This window comes from Amia ocellicauda, chromosome 3, assembly GCF_036373705.1.
Source record: "Amia ocellicauda isolate fAmiCal2 chromosome 3, fAmiCal2.hap1, whole genome shotgun sequence".
NCBI lineage: Eukaryota > Metazoa > Chordata > Actinopteri > Amiiformes > Amiidae > Amia > Amia ocellicauda.
In genome coordinates this window covers 48415956-48443270 of record NC_089852.1, presented here as the reverse complement: position 1 = coordinate 48443270, position 27315 = coordinate 48415956, and the positions used below count along the sequence as shown (strand labels likewise).

Sequence of the window (27315 nt, the reverse complement as noted above, 5' to 3'; positions counted from 1 at the left end):
CACTGCTAAAAATACATATTGTCTTCCCACCTGTACTCCTTAGTATACTTTTGTTGGCATTTTCCTTTTGGTCTGACCCTAATTAACTGGAAGAAAGTACTGTACTTTTGTGATATCCCAGTGACTAGTAAAAATAATTGAATAAGATGCTTTTTTATAGGACATAAGACATTTTTGGGGTAATTCAATCTAAGTTGTCTCTTGAATGGGAAAGATTTAAAAACAAGGGACCCACGCTGGTGTCTATAAACGTTCCTCCAGACATGGCTGTTAAAAATGTGTTGAAAAATGACAGCTTGGGGAACATAAAAGTCGTTCTTCCATTGGGAGTTCTGGTACCAGGAAAACAAGACTCTTCATTCTGCCTCCTTGTTCCAGATTTCCGTTTCTCAATTTATTTGTCGTCTTTGATCTGATCCATTGTCACTGTATGCTATTTCTCTAAATATATCCTGCCGTTCCCCAGAACAAAACCTAAATCAATTACTAGGAGACTTTGCTAACTTTAAGAAGCGATGTGACTGAATTGTGTATGAGAGAGAAGGAGAGGAAAGCTTCTTTATAATTGGAGAGGAGGGAGAGGGATGCTTAAAAAGAGCTCTAATTATTTAAACATCTATCTCAGGCATGGTCGATGATTACTGACGAAAACCACTTTCTTTAATGTGAACACCTACGCAACGTGTGGGCAAATGTGTCGTCTCCTGTGCCATCTCTGTGCCGTTCTTCTCTCAAAACAATAACATCCGCACAGAAGTCAACTGCTCTGCCCCACTTACCGAGATAAAAGTAATCTTAAGCTTGTCTCTGTGGTGAAATCCCAAGAATAACCCCCGCACCTATATTTTATATATTCTAGGCATGCATGCTTGCAAGTTAAAACATGCATTAAAACTGATGCTGAAAGTAAGTTCTCAAGTCAAGTGGATACTTAATATAGAAACATATCAATAAACATTGATCTGCTGCTCTCGTCAGTTGACAGACCATCATTGTCAGAAGTGAAATATGCTTTGAGAGGCTTTTAAACATTAATGGTCCCATAAAACATCAGTAATACAATATTGAATTAGTGTGTGTAGCATGCATCTGTACCTGCAAAAGGTATTTTGATAGAAAACCATAAATGAATATACCACGCTCCCATTTTTTATAGTCAAGATGCGCATGCCTCTGAATATAATTAACCTCAATATTTCTAAGCACATTTTTGTTGTAATATACATAGGCTACTAAAAATGCACAGTATGGTATTACTGTTACATTATGGACTGTATTAGCCTCCTATTTCTTTCCGTGTTTCTAGATGCATTGCTGCCCTGTTTATAATTTCAGAGGCCTGCAATAAAACTAAAGCTTTGTTTGGTGTCTCGGTATATTGTGTCCCTCAAAATATCACGTCTTTTTATGGGACCCCAACACCAGCTATATAAAGAGGCGGTGGTGCAGTTCTATTTCAACATATTTTAAGCATTCAAAATAAATAAATAATTCTGCTAACTGTTTTAACTGTTGTACTAGTCCCGTTTTATTTTTAAATCCCCATTCTTCTGCTGCATAGGCTAGGCTGCATGCAGGAATACAAAAAAAAGGTCAAGACACACGGGGGTAAGCTGTCAAAACCCCATCTAACGGCTGGCGTACAAAATGAGGCTGTAATTTTCGGGCCACGTCTCTAACAAGCCTGTAGCCGCACACCTCATCTGTAAATCCCCAGGGCCCTTTCAAACGAATTGCAGGGTACGATCCAGAAAATCAACTGCAGATGTTGGCTAGGCAGACATAATGCAGTGGCTGCTCTTATCTGGAGCCCTCCTGCCACAATGCCAATGTATTTCCCGACCACTCTTGGCATCGACGCCTATTGATTTTTTTTCCTCCCCTTTCATTTATTTTTATCACACTGAACATGAAACATATGGAGAATAATTTTATTTCTCTGTGGTACTCTTCATTCCAGCTGAAACTCAGTTGATTCTGACAGTTATTGCATTTCTCTCCCTCTCCCCTCTCTCTTTCTCTCCCTTTCCTTCTCCTTCTCCCTCTCTCTCTCTTCTCTCTCTCTCTCTCTCTCTCTCTCTCTCTCTCTCTCTCTCTCTCTCTCTCTCTCTCTCTCTCTCAAATCAAACACACACACAGTAAACTTTCACCCAGACTGTGCTTGCATGTGGAGAGCAAGATGGGGAGAAAGCATTAAGTGGTGTCATGGGGGCTTTTATAAGCATTTATACATGCATCATACATTATATATAAAACTTGATATATCTTGAAAAGAACAGGAGCAGCCATAAAAATCTCTATATTAATAATAATTCGGAAAGTGTAAATAGAGTATACAATCTAATGTCAATTCCAAATCTGCCCTTGTGTTTTAACCAATCAGAACACATATTAATAAGTAAACCAATCATCTGAAAAACAGAAATGTTCACTGTCCAATGTAATCCATTTTTTAATATCAATTTAGATATCATAATAGGGTTTTGAAACAGTATTTTCTATTGAATGTTCTGACACTTTATATGCGTCAAACTTTACAATTATTTCCAAATCATTTAGTGTGTGTTCAGATTGTGTTGCACTTTCAGGACAAATCCTATTGCTTGGCTAGAAAGCCTTCTTACTTTACACTTACTTTCCCTGACTTTTGGAATAAACCTGGATCCCGAATGCATTTTTTTTCCTCAAGATCTCATTCATGTTGTTTAACTGAAACATAAAAAGCTATTTTGTATCCTGGAAAATGAAAAAGATAAAAAATATACATCTTTCAACATCTGTTGTACCAGCAGTAGTTCAAGGCTAAATACAATTAGATCATTTGGCCAAGAGTAAAACAATTTTTTTTTTAAACTAAAAGAGTAATTAATTTATGAAGTTCAAACATTGCAATGGCACCTTTACACAGAGAACAGAAAAAAAGACTCCTCCACTCTTAACGCAATTTGAAAGATAACAGGTTCTTGCTGTTACTTTGGCAGGTTAAATAGAAGGTAAAATCAGCCTTTTAATCCCAGGAAAGACTCCCTTTTATATTCTTTAATTAGCTAATGCAGTTATTGTGATATAGTTTATTTTGTAGCCAGAGCTAATTGAACACAAGAGGGTAGGGCTTCTTTAAATGTTCCTTTTTTATGGGTGGGTATTAGCATTAAAGGTCACAAAATTTAGCAAAATGGGAAAGCTCCCTGAGGTACTTTGTTGCTTCTCTCTCTCTCTATCTCTCTTTCTCTCTCTCTCTCCCCCCATCATATATCTATTTATTATTATATCTGCTGTGAGATTGTATTTGTTGAAACTGTCTTTTTTTTATTCACTGTTTTGGTACAGTTGCATGGAATACAGCAAATAAATAAAGAAATGAGTTGATGCCTTGCTGAACTGTATCACTTTCATATTTATTCATGCATTCATTTTACGCTGTGCCCAGATTCGAGCTTGCCATCCCTGCTGGGAATGTTCCCTCAGTTCAGACATTCACAGTTCAAGAATCCTGGAGGGACTCCAACTAGGTGAAGCTTAAGCCTCATTTTAAAATATCTGTTTACTTATTTAAGCCTCGAGTGTGGAAACACAGGCCATGTGAAGGTTTGCTTTTTTATCGAGGATGTCTGTGAATCCTAGACTAGCACCAATTCCGGGACCGATTTCTGAGCACACAACAAAGTCAAGACACATTGGCTGTAACAGAAATGTAAATGTAAATGTAATGTAACATAATGTAAATGTGCTGTAAAGGTATTGCTTGTCTGACGCAACAGGGAAACTGCTTTTCTTTATTTGAGCACCACAGCATGTAGACCCACAAGGGATTTTCAATATGGAATTGCTTCAGCCAGAACATCTGAAGCCTCTTTTTGAACACAACACAACAGACAGAATAGAAAAGAGGAACGCTAGTGTTTAACTAACAGTCTAAGAGGCACTGTCTCCCTCATGCTTCCTGACAGAATATCAACCTGCCCATCTTCCAGCAACTCTTGCTGACAGTATAATAAATCTGTTGTTGCATCGAGCTTCTCCCCACTTGCAGGATACACTTTCCAACACTAAAATTAAATGGGGAAAGCACCAGAAAATAGGTATCTGCTTCAGGTTTCATGCTGCAGGTTTGCTCCCCTTCCTCAAAGTGCCCTCACATGAGCCTCCCTTTGGTGAAATCGCTTGTAGGGATTATTTGCTTAAACCTGGCAGGAACCGTTTCAAAATGCAACCCCTCAGATGAAGAGAGCAGTACAAAAGACGAGCTGCAGTAAACTTAGATGGTTGGACTCTAAACTGCTATGCCCCCCTCAAGCTGTCACCTTCAATCGTTTATCTCCTCCTCTGTCCTCTATAAGTTTACATTTATACATTTACCAGATGTAGATTTTTGCACTTTCAACACATTTTGAAGTTTTGCAGGTTCTGACAATGCCAAACATATCTGCTAGTTTACCTTGGTAACTCTAACATATGATGCTGTGCACTTTAAACATAGTTATACAGCGGCTTCCTATGGATCAACATGTCTTCAATTTGCTGCCTTAGAGATATTAATTATGGTATATCACTGTATTCCCACAGTGAAGGTATATGGAATCAACTGGAAACTAATGTAAAACGATTCCAAAATCATATGTTACATTTAACAAGGTAAACTAGCTAATATGGATCAGAACAAGATCAAAATTCATGTTTAAGACTGGCCTCATGTCATAATGTATATATGTTGTATTATTTATCTCATAATGTGCTATTTTAAACTGATGATGGAGACAGTTATGTTTATGGAGAAATTCAGCAGTATTGGGTCCGATGCTTTTTAATTAAGCTCCCCCCCCCCCCCCAAGATAAAGAAGGATATAATTAAGAAAATGGCATTTTACCATCGCCTGGATCCAGGATCTCAACTGTGGCAACTTCGGGGAACTCCAGAGCGCCCATCACTGGCTCGGACAGGACGATCTGAAAGGTCTCCGACTGCTCAAACTCCTGGTCGGTGAGGATGCGCACTTTCCAGGTGGCTGTGGTTTGGCCAGGGTTGAACTGCACTTGCTTCTGCGACTTCCCCCTGAAGTCTTTGTCTTTCTCGGCTGTGCCATCTTTGGTGCCAATGCCTATGGGAAAGAATCGAAAAGGGAGGAGCCCATTAACATAGCTACAGCACCCAATTAGAGAAAACTCTAAGATTCTATGTCCGACTCTATGGCAGATTCTATGGCAGCCAACCTGTGGTCAGATTCTGTGCCACTCACACCATCAAGCAGAAGAAGATAAGTTACTTATGAGGAGATAGAAAGCCAAGTATACAGTACCTGTGGGAAATCATAGCGACTATTAATTAGGCTCACCTCCAGCTCCAAACTTGTATTATTATTATCAGTTTTTCTCATTTTCATTTTGAAAATGTCTGGCTTCTAACTTCGTGTTCTCCTGTTACAATGTTCTATCAAAAGATGACAAGATTCTTTCTTCTCTTTTTGTGTCAAAAAGGTTATGTCTACCAATGAGATGTGATAATCAATATCCTGTCAGCATGGACAGAAAAGGCCATTTGTAACACTGTCAATCCGGTCACTCGCTACAACAGCACTGTTCTTGCATCCCCTTTTCCAAGGTGCTCCCCTGCTCAGCTGGGGTCCTGCCATGCCTGCTGATTGCGGTTTGATCACAAACAACTTCAAGCTGGGGAGCTGGCAGTGTACCTTCTGTCTGGGCTGTTATGACAGATGCTGTGCGGTACACGAACTCTGCTCGGCTCGGGCTGTGTTTGATTGCAGCACACCACACAGCAGGGCTCTGCCTATTAATAAAACATTAAACCTCAGGCCCTTAGCTATCTCTAAGGTCAGTACAATGGTGGCTGTTTTGATGAAGCTAAAGTGTGTCGCAAGACTGGGAGCACATCTGCAGCACCGACCGCACTGATTTACTGAAAGACAGATAATGCATTTTTCCCCCATTGGAATACATAGACTGGTGTGTAAATCCATTTAAATATATATGTTTGTGTGTGAGTGTGTATGTATATATTTACACTGACACGTATATGAATATATAGTGAGTGTGTGAGAGAATGTAAACGATGGAAGGTTAATGCTGACAGACCTAGTCAAAAAGCAGCTTTGATACGCAAAAGATTTCTACATCTGAGGAAGACATGCGAGTGCCTGGCAGGGCGTACACATCAATAAAAAGAATTAAACACAAATCTTCAAAGTGAAGCCTTGAGTAAGAAGAACAATTTTAACATCCACACTTGTTCTCACAGTAGGGATCGGATTCCCCAGGGTGAGAGAAGTTCAGGAAAACTTTGCTAAGGCACGGCAAGTCAAAGAGATAGCAATTATGGGGGAAAGCAGCAGTGGAGGGAGCGTCTTGTGATATCAAACACAGTGAAGTTGCACCTCTTGAGAGATCTATGGCGAATGCATCACTTTCTCTAGTGTGATGTTTTCCAGTGTCTTCAAACCAAGTTTCAACACATGGAAAAGTCTTGTTTTCTTCCCAGCAATTTGCGTTACAACAAATCCACCAAATCTTGTAAGTAACATAGGATGTCTTCTTGTTCTTGCAGTAATTCCATATGCATTTCAGGAGTCTTACTTCAAATGTATGATGCTCTCATTTGACATATCGTTTTTTTAGTATTTTACCTGAAACTTCTTAGACTCTGCCTGGCCTACAGAAACAAAGTGGAGCAGTTGAAATACGTGAGTGGGAACACAGCTGGCTGTTTAGAAGATCCAGACCAACCTTTCCCACTGAAATACACAGGGGCTCTCCAAGCAGACATGCAGATTGCATTAGGTAGGGTAAAATAAATAAATACATTAAAGCTTCTTAGTCACTAATGATAAAAGGGAGATTTATTGCACGGATTGACTGACTGTTCTGCTTAATCAGCACTGGTGAAGATGGATCATTAATTTGCGAAGGACTCCCCTCTGTGACATGAGGCCTACTCATTTGTTTTCATTACCAAAAGTCTACACTTCAGCAAAGATCGCCGTACCCTGTGAGTAACAAACGCAAGCTAAGAACCTAACAGCACATTAGTAACCATCTACAAGCTAAAGGACTGATTTAAAGAGTTACAGAGTGAGTATATAGTCAAAAATAAGCTCTCCCTTTGCATTGCCCCTTGAGGAAACTAAGCGGCCTCCCTGAAGGGTTCATGAGAGGCGATTCAATGTCAAGATGCAGACAAGAGAGGTTAAATTACACTGAAACCACACACACAATTGGGAAATTACCAGATTAACGTCCCGCCTGCAATTATTGTTGTAATTGAATTGAAAACATCGCAGATCAGAGACCAAAACCTAAAGTTACTGAGCCTACCCAACTATGGAATTAAAAGAAAACATGCTTCACTCAAGCTCTAACAGGCCTGTCTGAAACGGCATTTGTAATCCCCTGCCTAACGTTTAGCTTTTTAACTGCCCTTTATTTATCATCATTCTGAAGTGCAAAAAGAAATTTCACAGAACCTTGCAGCCCATTAATCTTCATAAGATATATATAAAAATATAGTACTTTTTGTAGTAATAAACAAAGCTTGTAATTTATGACACTTCACTCTAATTGGATTCTTTAGCAGAACTTTTATAATGAAAATTAAACGCTTTTAATCACAGGATGAAACATTCCCTTGAAATATTGCATCAGTTAATAGCTACTTTTCCAAACTTAATGAACAATATTCACCTTGATAAGAGACCCAGTGTATGTAATGGTGATTTTTGTGGGTCAAATGTAAGTATTCCATTGAGGTACAACTCCTGTTTTGATCTACACTGCTTCTACAAGTGTAATTTTACTTTAACAGCGGAGTACTTTTAGCTGTGTCACATGACTGATATGGGTTAATCAAGGCAACACTCTGTGGACCTGCCAAAATGAACATCAAACTTCAATTGGAGAACAGCCCCTGGCCATCAGTCCAACTGGTGATTAAACATGAGCAGTGAAATCAATGGCGAGTTTGAGATTCAGTTCACTTTTGAAAAAAGTAAAGGTTTTTATGGAGAGGAATTAAATGGGAGTTTAAAGTGGCTTTCTTACAAACCACTTAGGTGCACATTTGAATTAGCTTATTAGTCTTTCTATAAGGTAACAGTTCATGTAGTTTATTTTACTAGTGTTATTATTAGTATTTCACTTTGCATAAGCCTTTGAAGAGATACAATTTATTTTCATCATTCCATTAGATTATGTTACTGCCAAAGAGGTTGATAATTTGCAATCTGAATTAACAAAGCGGCATGTATAATGACAGAAGGATATCACATGTTTTGGAATGCTAACACTCTTTCTTAGCTGACATGAAATACTTGGATACAACAATAACACAGATGGTGGAACACTGGACTTCAAAAGCATTTTAAGACATCGCTAATGTCGTCCTTTACTTCAGTTGCCCTAGACACACCAGCCAAGTTCAAATATGTAAATAAAGAGCTTCTATTGTCTACATCTTATGTGATGACTGGAAAAAAAGATGATTTGTTGCTCTCAGTATTTTAAGATGGGTGTGACCGACCAAAATGTGGCTCCTATAATGGGTCCAATGTCAACAGGAAGAAAAGCATATGAAACATTAACTGCAGTTATGTCAACATAGCCAGAGAATTAGATGTAAATGTGGATCTTAGGTTGTTTACATTTCAACTAGACATCCTGGTTGCAATGTTTTCAAATGGTTGATCAGTAGTCAAATGGTAAGCTTGAACAGGTAGATATTTTGTAGAATAAGCTCTTATAACCAAATAAACACACAAATATAACTAATAAGAATATGAATAAGGAATTATCTGATGTCCTCTTTCTTATAATAATGAAGAAAACTCCATTTAAAATAAATACATATTGTTTTAATGATTAATGTACATTCAGACAAGACAGCCTCCCAGACAGGAAGATCATTAAAAAGGTCTATCTAATTGTTGCATGCACAGGTTCTAAAAGTGCATATATTCTTTAAAAACATATATAAAAAATGAATGTAGTATTTTGTTGCTTCATTTTGTGTGAAAAGTAGGCTTTGTGAAGATTAGGTCAGAACCCTGGTTATTGTACTTACTGACAAACGAAGTCTCCCCTAGGTACCCCCTGCGCTTCAGCACAACCTCCAGATACTTGGTCTCTTCGTCCACCACATAATACTCCTTCTCCAGAGAGATCCAGGCCCAGTTCAGACGGAACAGCTGGTTCTTCAGCTTGTTTCCCCCTGCAGGAGAGAAACACAAAATGCAGCATTCAGACACGTCCCAAGGGAATCTGGGATACCGTTTGTTAGAATGTGTTGGTATCCAGAGGTGGAAATCCAAACCCACACATATAATTCTGTCACCAGTTCAAATTGTACTTCACATGATGTTGTACAGTATTTATTTACATTCTGCGGCTTTCTCTGGGAGACCCAACTAGCGTTTTGCTGAAAGAAAGTTGACTGTCTTGCAATTTACCTACGAAAATTCTACAGATCATCTAACCTCTAGCCTCCATGGTGATCTCTGACAGCTTGCCAGGTAAGCCCGATTCTTACCTCAGCACTTATTTCAAACGAATGATATGCTTTGTACTTCCCAGCACCGCTCTCGAATATCATTACAGTTTCAGCTTCACTGCCGTGCTTCCAATTGAGTCAAAAAGGTGACTCTTTCCACTGTTGGAATTATTTTTCTCTTCCTCCTTTGAAGTTTCAATTCAAAGCAAATGCTTCTTGTATTCCTTCAGGGCTGAACTCAGCACCATAAGGGAGATATATATATATATATATATATATATATATATGTAAGTACTCTTTCTAAGAGTTAGGGAAGATTACATCTGCAAAACTTAACGGAAGAAACTATGGAGAGAATATCTAAACCACTGCAGATGGAGATAAATAAGAGTAATTATAATGAAACAGCACATTAGGGGGTTTACAAAGAGAGTAGGAGGGTGTAAGTTGAACTTAATTCAGCCTCTTAATTTATTAATGATTAAAGAACAGGTACCTTCCCAGGCAATGGAGCTGGTGAATAGAAATAAATGTAGAATGAATGTACTTTGAGGTGTGCAAAAAGGAAACATATGAAGTTTGTGGAATTATTACAGGAGGTAAAGCCATCTTTCCTTTAGTTGCAACATCTAGTGAAGCTGGAAAGTGAACTCAGTGCTCATTTTCTAATAAAATTCCAGCTTGGTGAAAAGAACATGCTGGCTCAAAGTCATACTAGCGAACAAAAACCATGCGAACGGTGCTGCACACATACAGACCCTATAGCTATGTTTCGGAACGGCCCCATTTTGTTTCTGCTCATGGAACAGAGCAGATGGTTAACAGAACTCCAATCAATGTCTGGACACGAAGTGTGAAAAGGATTGAAAACAATAATCAATATTACACGGAAGCCCCTTACACACCTCCCCAGCAGAAACAGGAGGACATTTCAATTACTAGAACAGAACATGTCTGGTTCGCTCAAATAAGTCATATTTCAAGATTCTGTAACTTTGAAAGATCAGTTCCACAAAAAGCATGATAGCTTCAACTGGGCTTTGGTCTAATTCCTTCATAACTCACATCCAGGCAGCCGACTGTAACGGAAGGGTTTTTTCAGCGCGTTCCGCTTGGTTCCCTTGAACAAATGCGCTGACTTTAAATTTGCTCCTCGTTCAGCTCCCCTGATAAGAGACTGTGGGTAAGCTGACAGAGAGTCACAGGTAAACAACGTGTGTGATCTCTGGAACGCGACGGCTACTGTTCGGCACGTATGACAGACTGAAGGCCTTTAATGTATCCTGCAGGCTGCTTTGCTGAGCTATTTCTTTTTTTTTTCTAGTTTATATATGAAATGAATGAGCAAGATGTTTGCATTGTGTATTTGGCAGCCAGATCTCCTGCAAATAAAACTGTTATCTATTTGTACTGAAACATTGTAACAATGTGGTACATCAGCATGTACGGGGGGGGGAAGTTTTAGCGCATTTGCACTCAGTGAATAAATCAGCTTAAATGCGCTACCACTATGACTACACAATGGCTTACAAAAGACTTTAGTGCTGCTACAAGAGTTCTTAATTGAAAGATACTAGAGGTCTCATTGTGGTTGGTAAATGCGTTCTAACACAAATGACATTGGGCCAAACGCACATTGCACAAACGATACCAACATTGCTGACTTGGGGATATTTCGCTGCCCTGTTTTGAGGCCTCTGTTCAATTATGTTTTCAATCTTGATTGCAACACAATAGGAGTCCTGACTGCTCCAAGTGAAAAAAGGAGACAGACTCATCATTTCTGAGGCTCATAAAGAAAAGCCATTCCTCCCTAGGATTTGAATCACCCACATGAATACAGTTCCAGGCAGAATTAAATCAATCTGGATCAAACAGCCTAGACTTAGCTTATAAAACAAACCACTGACAAATTACCTAACAGGCTTTTTCGCTCCCCTTTATGGAGACGTTGCTCTGCTCTATGTAGATAATATTTCATCATAAACATTAGAAACATAGCTGCTCAAATTATTTACACTGCTGCCGAACGGCTCCTGAAGATAAAACGATTCAACACAAGCTGCCCTCTGCATGAATTGCATGAAGCAAGAAACCCATCTCAGTTTGTGCTTTATGTATTTTCTGAGGATTATAATTACAGTAACAGCTTAGAGGAGTCCAATCTAACCTGATCAATACCTGGCAATAACACAATTTGCAACCTGCCACCATGAATGCGTAACATATATATAAAAAAATAAAGTTTAAATGCTAACCACTGCAATGCATCAATATGAAATTATTCAGACCACAAAAAGACATGAATTTGTATGTTTGTAATTTTTTTTAAACAAAGATATACTAATGAGATAAGTCTACAAGATGCATTTGATACGGTAACTCATAAAAAGGCGAAAACATAAAATGTAGTATTCAGTCATCTGATGTGTATGATGAAAGTGATTTAGAAGATTATAAAAAAAACGTTACGGCCGGGGGGCAGGGTATGCTTTTTGATCAAAAGGAATCCTTGATTAACTATGTAAATCTACATCAATATATAAATGTGCTGATACACCGTAATGCCACGGATAGTTTTGTTCTTATTTAAATGGTGTCTGGGTGTATGAACACCAAGATGGCTTTACACAACTATACAAAAACAATAATATTAACAATTTTGTTTTCAGTAAGTGGAGCTTTTAATAATATATGTTTCATTTGATTTTCCTCCAGCAGCTTGCAGACTTAAATAGGAACTTATATGCATAATTAGGAAGAAATCCATGTTGTTTCTCCTTCAGTGGAGTCAAGGAAACAACCATCAACAATCGTACTGATAAATAATTTCCCCGTTTATAAGCAAGGACGTTGTTCTGGGCTGAATGACCCAATAGGAAGCTTGATACTCTGTCTCACTGGTTAAGCATTGAGGACATGGATGACAGAACCTCCTAAGGAAACAAGCCTCAACCTGTGAGTACTTTAGGTTAGTTAATTATCATATATGAAATGCATACCTAGTGGGGCACTGCTGTACGTTTGTTTTGTGCTTGTTGTGTTGGGAGTTCACTTTCAATGTAACAATTCTGGATTTTAACAGACCAGAAGTAGACATCTCCTGCAAACCCAATGGGAAGTTCTCGGGGAGCTGTTCACACTCACCAATACATTAAAATCTGTGTCCTAGGTTTAGATGGATACAAGTTATGGAGCTGGTATGATAATATGATGTAGTAAGGTTTTTTTAAATCGGGTTGGAAGTGAAAAAGGTTTTTTAAAGCAATGTCAGATCTGTTGCCATGTAAATACATGTTTTACCGAGAGACAGCATTCACTTTGAGCTTTACACAAACCTCAAAATATGTCTTCTGTGTGCTAAGCTACTATAATTTAATGGGTTTAATGTTATCCTTTATCCATGGCTTGTAGGACATGTTCTGCTCAATTAATATGGTGTGAGGACTTTGTCTGCACTGTTTCGTTCAGAGAATTACACCAGAAGTGTTGCTGTAACTGTATTGTTATTGTTTAGTGCTGTTAACATACACTTTCCTCCCATATAAGTTAGGTTTCAGTCCAAAAAAAAGCTATGGAAGATGTTTCGCTGGTCAAGGGAAAGGTAAGCAAAATCACGCTAGGGTTAATAAGGGCTTGAGGTACGAAGAGACTGAAAGAAATTGGCAGGTGCAACAGAAATCTTTGAAAGTGTTAAAGGGGTAGAAAAGAAAGAACATAGAAATACATATTTGTACATTTTTATGCATTGGTCAATTTTTTGGGTATGTCTTTCTAATTTTTAAGTTTTGTAAATCGCCCTGGTTCCAATTAAGTAAGCCTTTTTCTTTTTAAGGGGGCACTCACTCACCCAGCACTCCTGGGTTTTCACATTGAATAAACAAAGTTGTTCAATCCAGGTGGTATTTCAAACTTAGTTCACCCAACACAAAGTGAAGGACAAGTGGAAACATAACAAACATAACTGGATTTAGTACTGATGGAAGGCAATGTGCCAGTGGCTAATATTTGGAATACTTCACCAAGTGACATCATTCAATTATTTAGACTGTGATCCGTCAGGAATATACAAGACATTGGGTCCACATCTCTTACTTTGTAGCCCAGTAAACAGGCTCTCATTGGTTTAAAGGCCCATTCTCCTTATTGTCTTCAAGATGCATTTACCAGATGACAATGCAAATCAAGTGCTGGTAAAATTCAATTGTATATTATTTAAAATCACAACTTTAAGGGGAGAAGATGAGAGGAGGACTTTGACACTGTTCACAATAGTGGTAGTAAACGATTATGTTTCTTGTACTCAATGATAAAGACTAGATGACATGTGCGTTACATCTGGACTTTCTCAACTCATGGACCACAACCTCAGTAGACACATTCAGTTATTTTTTTTAAATAGCTGAGGGTACTTATAGTACTAGGCACACACAGCTCCACAGACATCCCCTGCAAACATGATGACCCCTTGATTTGGCAAACAATTACTATGGTTCTGTAATAGCTAAGCCATCAAACTCCAAATTGTGGAAAAGGATGGTCCCCCTGCATATTATTTAAGCCTACATTCCAAAAGCATTCCTGGAAAAATATAAGGATCCTATTATTTAGCCAATGAGTGAAATTAGAGCCCACAAAATCCTGTTTGACTGGTCATAAATTCAACCTTTCCACTGGAAGACTCTTGACTTATTTTATGAATGTCATGTCTGCAGATGTCTGCAGTATTCCAAGGTTAAGCTCGCTCTCATTCTTTGGCTTAAAGAAGATTTCACGTAAGACAAGATGCCAGCTAACGTTAAATCCGGGGTGTTAAATACAGACTTTTTGACATCCAAGTGTTAGCAGAGCCAATGAAAGCTTTGCCAAATATTAAGCATCAGTGCAGAACAACAACAACAACAAAAAAGTCGGATTACTCTAATGCCTAGCCTTTAGATTATCATTCAATCAAAGCTCATTTTTCTGTGCCTTCATATGCTTCCAGCCTCATTACACTTGGCATCTCTGTTAGACGTTCGTTAGTCAAAGAGAACCAGTTGATCAATGGTAGTAAATGACCTGTGTACACAAAAAAGCCATTGCTTTAATTAAGATAAGAAATGGACTGGGGAGAGTACACTTCAAAAGGACACAGGAAAAAGGAGTGTTAAATTTTAACTCACACAGAGTTGCTCAGCAAGTTTGAATTAACATCATAGGTATTTGAGCTGTCCGTTTCCTATTGAAACATCGGGCCTGAGCTGGGCTTACTCCACAGGTTTGCTGTTTTACCAGTGTTTAGTGCAGTAGGATATGATGGGATTGAATTATGAAAGGAAGTTAAGTCTACATCAATACACACCAAATTCTTTGTTCTTACTTGATCTAAGAGTTTTTCACCTAGGCTCTAAAACATTACATATTGCAAACATTACTCAACAGTGGACTCCACACATCCACTTCTAAAAAAAGCTTTTTCATCACAAAAGGTACATTTATTCAACATCAGCAACCGGAAACCAATTATAATCCACTTTTGTGTGATTGTGACTGGATCGGCCAAAGTCAATATAAGTGACTTTTTTAACTGAAAGGCCTATAAAAAGCAGAATAATACAAACAGGTAAGTAACATGACAGACTAAGAGTTTGCTCTTGTGTAAAAGGTATACTTGAGAATGATATCTAAGTAAATAAACATTTACCTTATGGCTGTTTAAGTTTAAATCAAGAAAAGACCGAATAATTGTGACATCACTCTGGCCGAAACTGAACTATCTCATGCCTCAGAGCTATAGCTAAATATATTCATTCTCAGGCTACACGTTCTTGCAGAACAGACCTTATTATTCTCAAGGTACAAACAGTGGCTTAGCATGCTCAGCAGGCGCCAGATCTCTCTTCTGAAGGATCGGTCTTTATTAAGAAGAGACTGTGTTAAACAGGGAAATTGCAATACTTCCAATTAGTGATGCTGACACAGTCAGGCCAAGAGCGCCTTTCAGAGTAAAACAACAGGGCTTTTGTAAAAAGGTATGCACTCTTTTAACTTCAGTTACTTTTATTATAGAAGTAGCATTAACGGTATTTGTATTCTGGAGAAAACTGTAATAATATATATATTTTATTACATTTTGAATGGAAGTTTGTCCTTTCAGTCCAAACAGCATATTTACATAATGATAGTTCTGCAGGGGAAACTCTGTAGGTATATTAATATATATTGGTCTGTTCTTCTTGCCCGACTCAAAAGCCATTTTCAAATTTTCACTCTTTGAATGATGTTCCATACTTTTGTTTGTTTTCAGATCTGTTTCTTTCTTTCTTTTCCTCGTTATTTCAAGCATACATCTTTTCATGCTTCTTTCAATTCTTGACAGTTTCTGCATCAAACAACCCCTCATTATCTGTGTATATATATGTGTGGGATAACTTTGCAGTCTAATTCATAAAACCTCCCTCATAAGTATAGTCATCCTACCCCAGCCGCACACAGTTGTGATGTACTTTACAGGAAACCTTTTATTATTTTTCTCCTGTTCCACAAAAAACATCCAGCTAAAAGTCTTCCCTGAGACGATTTACCAATTCCCTACTGTTTTGGCAGTGTAGCGCATACACTCTGGGATACGTCTTGGCGTTTGTTTCACAGTGTGCACACTGCAAATGTTGCTGAACCATTTAATCTTAATGATAATTTATTTCAGATTACTCTTTTAGTAATGATTTACCTTTTTTTAGAGCTTTTGTTATGTGATGTCAAAGGAACAAAAGTCTAAATGTCTGGCTGCAGTACTGCAAAAACACAAACGCTGAAATAAAACAAACCAAAAAGTAGTACCTTTTAAAAAGAAATACAAAACAGCAGATATTCATTATAATCATTAAATCAAATCTGATGACTTTAACTAAAGGTTTAATTAATACTTATTGTTATCAATACTTATTGTAGGTTTACATTTTTTTGTTTTTATGGAATACTTATGGAATAAAAATGATTGTTTTTAAAGCTATAGCATTGAAGATTTCAAACCATTCCAGCAAAATACATTTCACTTGGCATTGCAAGTGTCAAATCACAATAGTCTCCTTCTCGACTATGTCTCAGACTTTCAAAAACATACAGACCTTGTGCAACTGTCAGTACAATGTGCTTTTAAAGCAGCTGAATGAGAAATCCCTCTTCCAAAGGATAAAGCACATCCACATATAGGCTCTGGCTTGGCTGGTGACTAAGAAATGTTTCAATTCAACCTCAAAACTGACAAGCAAGCCATGCTATAACATACTTTGCCATGTACTACAAAAGGAGGTGGTAAAACAAACAAACAAACACAAATGACAATGTAGGCGCAAAGCATGAAATCTTGACAAAATACGTTATCACTCCAGCCCCTCTGTATTGAATTAAACAGTATTACAAGTCTACGTCATACTGAACAACAGTTATTGTCACATATGTCATTAGCATATACAATTACAGGCTGAATGAGCACAGAAGCAAACTAATTCATTGTCTGCAGTTGTACTTTCATTCACGGCTCAAGCAGGCTTCTCTGTTAATGAGGCCAGCTGGTAAAACTGTGCGGTGCACTGACAGCTTCTTGCCCTTGTATTGCTGTGTAATACTTAGACTGCCCTTATTTGGTTACCCAAGGGATTCCATACGCCTGAAACTACTGGTGTTCCAGCTCCCTGTCTGTCTTAACCCTGTTCCGACAAGTTCAGTGAGAAGAAATATGTTCTCTGCAAGGTGACTAGTGCATGACCTCCCACTGGTGGTTAGGTTCACTTTAAATGTGTTAATTTAAAAATAATAATGATAAGTATATATAATACTTGAATAAATAAAAGTAATTACCTGAAGATTTAGTTTCATTTTAAAGCAAGCACAGGCGTAACAACGAGAGCAACAATAAGAGAACACAAGTCTTGCTCATCAAAAGATAACGGCTGGAAACCAAAGACTTTTCTTTTTTTTAAGACCATAAACAAAACAGAAAATGGGCCCACATTTCTCATGCAGCTAAAAACAGAACAGACTGTAAAACAAGCTCTGACTAAAAACTTATTTATTTTCTTTTTCTTTATTATTTTTTATTATTTTTTATTTTATAGTGTGCATGACCTACATTGGGGTAGTTGCCAGCTGCCAGAACTATAGCACGCACATAACTATGATACATGTCTATTCAGCCCAGGCAAACGTGTATCATGTTCTCATATCAGTAAAATAAGAATGCACCACTTTGTTGGAAGAGTGAGAAAACAAGATAGTGACATTATTATATCCTAACATTTATGTTACATGTATTCCTCATTGTTAACTCAAGCTTATAGTATGTACTTTCATAAATGAAATAAAGCATACATATTTACAATCATCCACTCTTTTACAGCTCCTAAAACTGCAGTGATACATACAATGTATAAAACATGGCAATGATTTTGGATCCTATTACATCCTATATTTTACTGTATAACTTGTGCTTTCTTTTTGAAGGAATAGCACATAAGCAAATAAATGTACCAACAAGGTTTTACCAGGAAAATGACTAATTATTTGGGTTTGTGTGTTAATGGGTGATTCATAAGAGTTCATAATCACCCACAAAGAGTTCAACCATCAAACACTGGAAGGAAGCCAAGCTACCAGATATGGTGTTTGTGCTCTGTTTTGTGCTTGGTATTGTGTTGTATTTGAGTTATCTCTGTGTCAAAGGCTGCTCACTTAAATGAACCAAGGCATTGTGCTCTATTAATAATAGTAACAGTAGGGCTTTTTTATTTTATTATTATTATTATTATTATATTTTTTTTTACATGAAATCTAAATAAAACAGATCTGTGTCCACTACACAGATGTTTTTCATCTTTGGAAGAAATGAAGGGAAACAAGATGAGGAATATTCACCCATGGTTACAAACTGTCTGTGTAAGTTCAGTTCAATTCAGATTTATAAAATAAAACATTTGAGGAAAGGACTTGCTGTCACAGCTCCTAAAGATAATTGAGTCAGCCTTGACCCCTGGCCACGGAGCCTTCTATAGCTCCAGAACAGGGCATAACTCTAACTCACATGTCAGCTCTTTGCTGCTCCATGGCACCGCTTTCTGTTCCACGACATTGCCCTGAAGGAGACTGGACACTTTCAGAGTACTTTAAAGAGCAAAAAGCTCCCCATAACAAATCACCGTGGAATCAAACTGCTTCTCTCCTTGAAGACTCACCATTGTTCTCTGACTGAATACATCCACACTACCGCCTTAGATTGAAACTATATGTGATATCACCTTTTCTATGCCCCGTTTTATATTGCATTCCATCTGAATTATGAATATATAAAATCAGACATGGCTATGAAACCAGCATATCTTCGGTTACATGTTGTGCAGTTCAAAAGGAGGGGTGCACTTTACACTTCTACAAAGGGAAGTAGCTACATGAAACAAGATCCAAATTGCACTTCTGGTTCACTTTCATGTCCAACTTAGTGACTTACTAATGTGAGGGTTATCTGAACTGTATTGCCTCGAGGAGCACTGTTGTACATGGAATACAGTTTTGTTTTTCAAATACAGGTAATGTCTTCAAATTGTGGCAAAACCGTATTATATTTTTATTATAGCAGGGTATAAGGCCGTATTCAGCAAATGTGACAGAAATAGTCAATATTATTAGTATTATAAACAGAATTATTGAAAGTTGCATTATCATGGTGATATCCAACGTTAGGTGATATTGACATTTAGAGAGATAAAATTGTGTATATATATATATATATATATATATATATATATATATATATATATATATATATATATATATATCAATACACACACGCACTCTTTGAGTGTCTTATCATGTCAGTAAAAATTACATGCAGACATGAACATTTCTACTCCTCGACAACAAAAGCCACTTCTTCTTTGATGCCGATATTAACCGCAAAGGTTGTTGTGGAAACCATTTAAAGGCATCCTTTATGGGTCACAAAAGCCGCAGCCCTGCACTTTTCAGGAGAGGGAGTTTGGAATTCCCAAGCATTCTATTCAGACCTTGTTCTTTTACGGCTGTTGTTGGAGTGAGAAAAAAAAAGTACAGTTTTGTGACTAAAGGTCGTCCGGCTATAATTTTGTACCGCGCTCCACTTCTCGGCCTCAGAAAGACGAATGATGCCAATTTTCATCTATTGTTCAAACCCAGTAGCCTTTGAGAAGGGAAAACTGGATGATAGTGACTTGGTGTCTCAACACAATGTTCAAAATCAAAGCACTAAATGGAAAGTATGTTATCCTGCCTTGAAGAGGAAAGCACTTACATCTCCCATATTTTGTGTCTAGGATGAAAGACAGCCAATTATGTGACTCATCTTAGTTAAAACAAACCGCTACAATTTAATTCAGTTATATTTTAAATGAGACGGGCATTTTCGCTCATTAAAAGACCTTGCTTAGAGCCGTACATGTTGCATTTGATCCCAGACATACACAAGCTTTTTATTACAGCTCTCATGTTCAGCAGTTGGCTTTCATTATTTTTTAATTAGGAGCTAATCTTGATCTTCTTGTTCCCCTTGTATTTAACCTGGACTCTGTGTCGCTAATTTATATCAGTTTTATGTTAAGTGACCCAATTACAATTCAAACTAAAGATGATTTTAAAGCATGTACTGTACATGTTGACGGAATGATACAGTGCAGAGAGGAACGTTCAAATCGAGAAGACAGAGCAGGGTATTTGCACCACATCAATTATCTTGACTTCTGCATTAGAGGCTGATGTAAGAGGCCCCCAGATGAGTGACATACAGTTCTGCCAAATCTCCAAGGTCATGTCTTCCTCAGCAGATTAGGCTGCATCACTAAATCTGAAGATTATAGTTCAGCCTTGGATGGGCACAAGTTATTCAACAATGTTTTCTTTCTTTCTCACACCGCATTAATCTCAATGTGGTTAGGGCTTCGAGCTGTAGGGTTCATATACTAGCATCCCACTGTTTTACAAATGTAAAGTTCAGATTGAAATGACTACTGAATAAGCTACTGCTTGACACTACCACTTGGCTAACCAACATCTTTAAACAGGTATTGTAGTAGCAACCAATAAGCAAGAGCAACACTACGAGCGACACAGCCTGAGTGGAGAGGACTTTGTGTCTGTTTTATTATGTGTGCTTTACATGATTGTAAACAGCGTAATAAATACACGTTTCTGTTCAGAGATATCAGGGAGAGCTAAACGTGTAGACAACATTATATTGAGACAAGCACGTCCTCCTAAGAATACGTTTCCATGCGCAACAATAAAATAAACAGCAAATACGTACTGTTATTATTATCATCATTTGTGCTAGTCTATATGTATTTTAAACGGCATAGCCTGACTCCCTTAATGTATTACTTACTACAGATTTCTAACTGCAAACGATACTCTTTGCCGTATTATTTATAATGTACTTATCAGTCGTCTTAACCCGGGCAAGTTACAGTTGAAACACAATACACGCGTTTCACGATGAACCATCCGGATACAATATAGCAGTTTATTAAACCTGTCCTTAATGTTTTAGAGGGAAACCCAGATCTGCTGTGTTTATGTATTCATTAATTTCACTTGTAAATGGACACGTTAACTGAATCGTGTTGTCTTCACACCGACTGTCTGTGCGGACTGTCCTGCACACATTCACACAACACAGCCTGAACCCCGGCCAGCTGTCATACAATATTAATACCATCGGCTGCTGCGATGCGATTATTATCCTTCAGTTTATTGGAACTAGTCAGCGCTGCACCGGTCTGTGAATCACAGTGTTTAATGCACTCGGATATTAACTGTAAGCAGTAAAACATGTCATTGTTTCTGTACGTGGATTTCACTCCATCTTCGTGATCGCACACGCACTTGAGATGATATCTTCCGACACAATGTGTGTGATGTCCTCCTGTGTCTCAGTCAAACACACTCCGCTCTGATAGTGACTCGTGTCCTCAGTGGACGGACGTCACGGACGCGTCCAGCAGCGGCCAGTTAACCGGCTCTAAACCCGGCGCGTCCGGACGCTCAGCCGGTGGAAACACCCGTTTAAGCGCCCGGGGCCGCCAGTGGAAACGGGGCATAAACGATTGCACTAAACTAAAACCTATTGAAAGCAAGACTATGAGACAGGAACTGAACCATGCAACTTTGAGGACCGGGCCTGGGATTCACTACATGGTTTACCCTGTTGCGATTAATGTACTGCCTTTATTTTCTCACCAACTGAAATGGCAAAGGGTTAAAGTCACACTAGGGATTTGCCTTGCAGAATTCAAACTCAAAGCAAGCCGTGCAGTGTTGTGTAAATGTCATAATATAGATTTAGGTTTGTTTCTGGTCGCCACTACAATGTTACCCAATGTCACGCTGTAGTGACCGTATGTGCTGCTCTAAACCGGGAACCAGATTATCGGGAATGGCTAATGTTACAAGTTAACAGTCATGTTAGAGACATGTGATCGAGAACACATTTTTTACTAGAACTTATACCTAAACAAGCCTTTAAGAATTATTCTCCTTTTTTAATATTATTTTTTCTTTCTTTTATCTGCTTCATAGTAGCATGAGGAAAAAGGAAAAAAGAAAAACCTCTCTACAGCATTACAATTAACAATTAAAAAAACTGGCAGCTGCCGAACCGTTCCTTCTTAACTCGAACGTAAAGGTCATCAGAGATTAAATATTGAAAGCCTTGGGCTCATTACAAGGCAATTATGCATGACCATTTTGTAAACTGCAGACCCAAACAGCCAAAGTCAAATTAAAAAATCCTGTCTTCACAGCTGAAAAAAAGATGCAGTCTGCACATAGGCAGCATTAAATTAATGAGTACTGGCAAAAATATATATATATATATTATAAAGTCTTAAGCAGCTCCTTTATATTTGCACAGGACAAGCACACAGGTGGAAGATTCTAATTCTTCAATTTAGCATCTGTACTGTATGTCCCATGGACCTCATTAAAATGTCATCTCCATTTACTCAATGTGTTTGTCTGTGTACATTATTAGGTGCCTAAGTTCCTCATGTGAATCTTTAAATCATCTTCACTGTCTCTCCAATTAATATATGCCCACCTGCTGTAGAAATGTTGTCGGGCCCACCGTGTGTTAGGCTTCACACTGAGAGAAACCGTACACGCAATCTCAGAGGTCATTTCGAATGTTTTTATCATGCTAGCAAGCCAGAAAACAAGTCTTGTTCTTATCATCACATTGGTCAGCCAGAAAAAATGCAATTTTAGGCTCCAGAGGAGACAATGCTCAGTGCAGTTGAAGCATAAAGAGTCAGTGATGCTGTTTCGTCCACTGAAAGTTGGATAAAACTTTACATAAAAAAGGCTGGGATGTTAAGATGAGATAAGAGTGTAAAGAAAGTAAAGAAACGGAGGCTACATAATGACCTGGTAGATGGGACTATCACCATGGGGAAAGGGCAAGCTTTTTCTTGACCTCTGAATGAACAGTGTTTGCTCTCTTGTCACAAGTAACAATGCCTGGCTGTTTGCTGAATGCCTTAGTGGAGCACAACAAAACGCTGATCCACTGGTGACTCATGAGGTCCATGCTAATAGGTTAGGATGTTTTGTCGATACTTTTCGGCAGCCCCACTTGCTTCATTTATATCCCATGTTTAAACTGAAGTAATAGAGTCCAGGGCTTCTTTTGTCCTGACAGCCACTGTCTATGGTGGGACCAAAGGGATTAAGCAGAATGATACATGAAAACAACACAAAGTGTGATTCATTTGTGCGGAGAACAATGAAGCCACGAAACAGACTTTGGTAATGATATAAACTGTTTGACCTACAAAACTGCCAACTTTAACTCGCATACCAAAGCACTCGTACAAAATATTGTAAACAGAGTAATGAATAGCTAATGTCTCTCTTTCTTCCCTTAAACACAAAGCACACAGGGCTGTCAGAGAGGTTTGAAATGTGTATTTTCACAGCAGTGACTGATTGGGAAAAACAAAGACCCTGCATCTGCAATGACAGAATTATCTACACTTTGATAACCGAAGAACACACAGAAGAAGAAGAAAAATGATTTTAGTACTTCCTTTATTTCCTCTTCTGATTGCTGGTAATGCCCTTGCTGATAGTATGTAGAAAGTAGTGGAATAGTACGTCACATTCTCCCATTTTTACTTATGCTTAATTGCAAAAATGTGGTTGTACTCAAGTCCCCAAGGTACAGCCGCTCTTAGGAACAGGTGCAGGCCTTTTAGATCTAAATCACAGCACCCTGGGAGCAAAAAATGATTGTTGGCAGGTTCAAGATAAATGTACAACAATCCCAGCATGGAGTCTTTTCCTTTCTAGTTTAATGTCACCGAAATATGTGTGTAAAAAATGCATTCTGACAACATGGGGTGAACCTTTCTTATCCCATTCGCTTTGGGCCCTCGAGCTTCAAAATCTTTCTACTCTCAAAAGCTGTTGTAGGATTTCCAATTTATACCAAACCCGTATAGAGAGATAGATAAATATTAACTTTCAGAGCTGTTTATTTTATCCCCATGTACTAACAATTCAAATTCAGCAGCTCCCGTCTGCTCAGAGTAATCTTTAATAAACATCCCTCCCCTGTTAATATAACGGTTTTGAGCTGTGTGGCTTAACGATGAGAAATTCTGAGGGTGTGCAGGATAATGTAATATTTAAATAGAAAGACATTTAAATAGAAAGAAAGAAAGAATGAATTAATGAATGGAGACTGAAAAGCAGGAAACTTTGAAGATTTTCCTGTGAATTCCACTTCATAAGCGTCTTTTGACCATTGTTATTGAATGGATTTATTTTCCAGTCAGCCCCAACACCTACATTTGTGACAACCTGCTGTTACATAAACCATCATTCCTCAGTTTCTTTAGTAAGAGAAAATACAAAAGGGATACTGTATGGAAAAATGATGATGCAACAGATTAACCAAAACTCAACAAAGTGGCTACAATTAAGTCATCCACAGAGGGTAACTGGCAGATGAATAAGATAGGAGTCTGGTCTGTCACATCTTGCCAACCCATTTCCCCCTGGGAGAGGAAGTAAGGTTTTTATAGACTCTTCAATGCAGTCCAGTTGCTTGCTTTGAGACTAACATGAATTTTTCAACAGAGAATGGGCTATTTTTGTGTATTATTTACCTCAAGGGCCCTCTAATTGCATCTTGGTTACCCTTAGACCCCTTATGCCATTAATCTCCAGGCCTACCCCCCCCACTCCAACTGTAGTGATAGGGAGGTCCCAAAGACATATGTCCTGTCAGAGATGTGCATTCTTAAAGCACTGGCAACATGACATGGATGTTAGTGGGAGTTCAGTGCAGACACTTGCACTAGTTTAATAATGAACTCATACTGTGAGCACATTAACTCCAACTTACAGAAATAACAGTCCCCCCCTAAAAAAAGGTATGTCAGCATTCTATTAATGCACCTCAAGCCAGCTCTCATTAGTTAGGAGTAGTGGTAGTGGACTGCATTGTATGGATCTGGTTCTGTGGAGTTGCCACATTTATCACTTGGTGTTTCAAGGGAAAACATCAGACCAAGAAAAGAAACCCTACTGTCGATAATCTTACAGACCACGTTTTGAGGATTTTTTTTTTTTACTACAATGATGCCATCTAAAGGGTAAGACACTGGAGACAATATTCAAGTTAAGCATACATAGCTTTTTTGGTTTAATAGATTGCAGGAACAAACCATGTGCTCAAGTTTATTTTTAGGTATCGCTAACCTTTTCACTACTGACTTGGTATGTGAGAATCCGCTCTTAAAAGACACAAACACACCACATTCGGCGCACAAAGCTTTTAATAGGGAGCCAAGAGCTTGCTAATGAATATTCAGAGCACAATACTTTTTGGGCACTGCCGCTTTTCTTCCACTTCAAAACCGGCATCCAAATCTCCACATTCCCCTTGCTGTTCTTTGTGTCAGTATTAGGAGACAAAACAAGGCATGAAGTGGTGTTTAAAAGCAGAAGGCTGTTAGTAAAATCATTATAATCTCCATTGTATTTGGGTACTGTTGTAGATTTCGTATCCCAAATAAAGCATCAATTCAGTTTGAAGTCATTTTTATTGTTGAAAGAAATATGGAGTTTGTGGGAACATCTTCACATTTGATCTGTACCACCTGACCTCTGACTTATTCTCTTTCTTAGTCCCTCAGGGCTTTTCTTAAGAGAACTGTATGTCTAATCGTAGAGCCCAGTATTTGGAAGCCTGTTGGGCAAAGGTCACCACTGTGAATACACATGTAGGAAGCTATAACGGAACAAGGAACGCTGAATAGTGAACAGCACTTGATTCTTTGCTAATGTGCAACTCTTCAACTTTGTGCCCACTAATAAGCACTGAAATCTGCAGAGATTTAGCACCTCAGAGATTTACTTCCCTGCTATGAATGTCTTTAGTCATCTTTTTTTTCTTTTTAATCATGCTGCCTTCTTCAATGTATCTCTCAATGATCAAGGATCAAGTTTTTTTGAAGGATTATACCCCTCCGAAAAAGAAATTAATATGTTCTGTACAGGTGTACCAAATGAATGTCTATCTTTAAAAAGAATCCCTACATATATCAGACTAACTTTAATGGCCTTTTCAAAAGGTGTAGGGACAGCAGAAACTTAATATATTGACCTCGTGTCATGTAAAAGTACTCTTTTACAGCAACATATACTCAATGTTGTCCAAGCATGGTCTCATAAAAGCCAAGCGACTGACCACATTTTGACACAGGTGAACTTGTAACACAATATGACTGGCAAATTCCTTGAGGCCGATTTACTAGCTGTAAACCATTTCTTAAGGAGAGCCCCCCACCACTAGTGTATATAGGGACAGATGGGACTGGTCTAAATAACGCTCATTCGCTGAGAGTTGTGTTTTAGCTCCTCTCACAAGCCTGGCTCACATTAGCAGCTTGTAAAATACCATGAACTCGTAAACATCAGGAAGAAGCGATAAGTGAGAAGCAGACAGTAACACAAGTAAGCATGACACTTCTTGGATCAGAGTGACAACCTGCGCTACAGCTGCAGAAAACGTGTTAGTACACAGGTGAGGCAATATTGTATTCACATGCAGAGGTCTCTATAGAGAATAAAATACATATTACACTTTAATAAAATCGTGCCAAGGAAGTGTAATATATATGTATGCTATTTCATGCCAAAAAGATGTTCTTTGTTTTCTTCTCATCATTATAATATGGATTTGTATTTAATGAAAGCCAGCAAGAAAGACAATAATATTTAGCCTAACTCTAACTGCATAACACCTGACATGGGTTATATGCTTGGAGATTATGTAAAAATGAAAGTCCTGTTTCACGTACTCAACTCATGTACTTAACAGGTGGCAGACACCAAATGAAGAAAAAAACAGGCTTTTACAGCTGAACATCACAAATGATAAATAACAGCGGTGTGCAGCTCCAAAAGTAGATCAGGTGCTAAGCCAGACAACTGCCCTCGTTTGAACCGTGCGTGAAAGCCAAAGCATGTATTGGCAGGTAGGTTAATTGAGAATTTGAAGTGAAATACATTTCCGCCAGCGCTCAGGGCTGTTGGGTTCATCATATCGAGATATACAGTTTTCTGGTAGCTTTAGGGAATCAAACTGCACCCCTCATCACTCCAGTATTATGTTTTCATCATAGTGTCGGATGTATCCTTTCACTCATTTTCATGAGCTCATTTATTCTCATTTGCCCATCACTGGCTATAGCAGGAGGCACAACTGACAGGCTTGGCTGCTTAAGAGTCCCACGCGATGTCTAGGTGTT

The 27315-nt window shown here is 38.3% G+C and overlaps 1 protein-coding gene across 1 annotated transcript in view; it reads right to left on the bottom strand.

The window, feature by feature from the left end:
* The window catches only part of LOC136746922 (FRAS1-related extracellular matrix protein 2), an 89432-nt gene that overhangs the window by 37892 nt on the left and 24225 nt on the right, over positions 1-27315 (bottom strand). The window contains exons 3-4 of the mRNA XM_066699797.1: positions 9068-9214; positions 4869-5099 (exon numbers count right to left, since the gene is read on the bottom strand). Of these exons, the coding sequence (XP_066555894.1) occupies positions 4869-5099; positions 9068-9214 (378 nt within the window). The remainder of the gene's footprint in view (positions 1-4868; positions 5100-9067; positions 9215-27315) is intronic.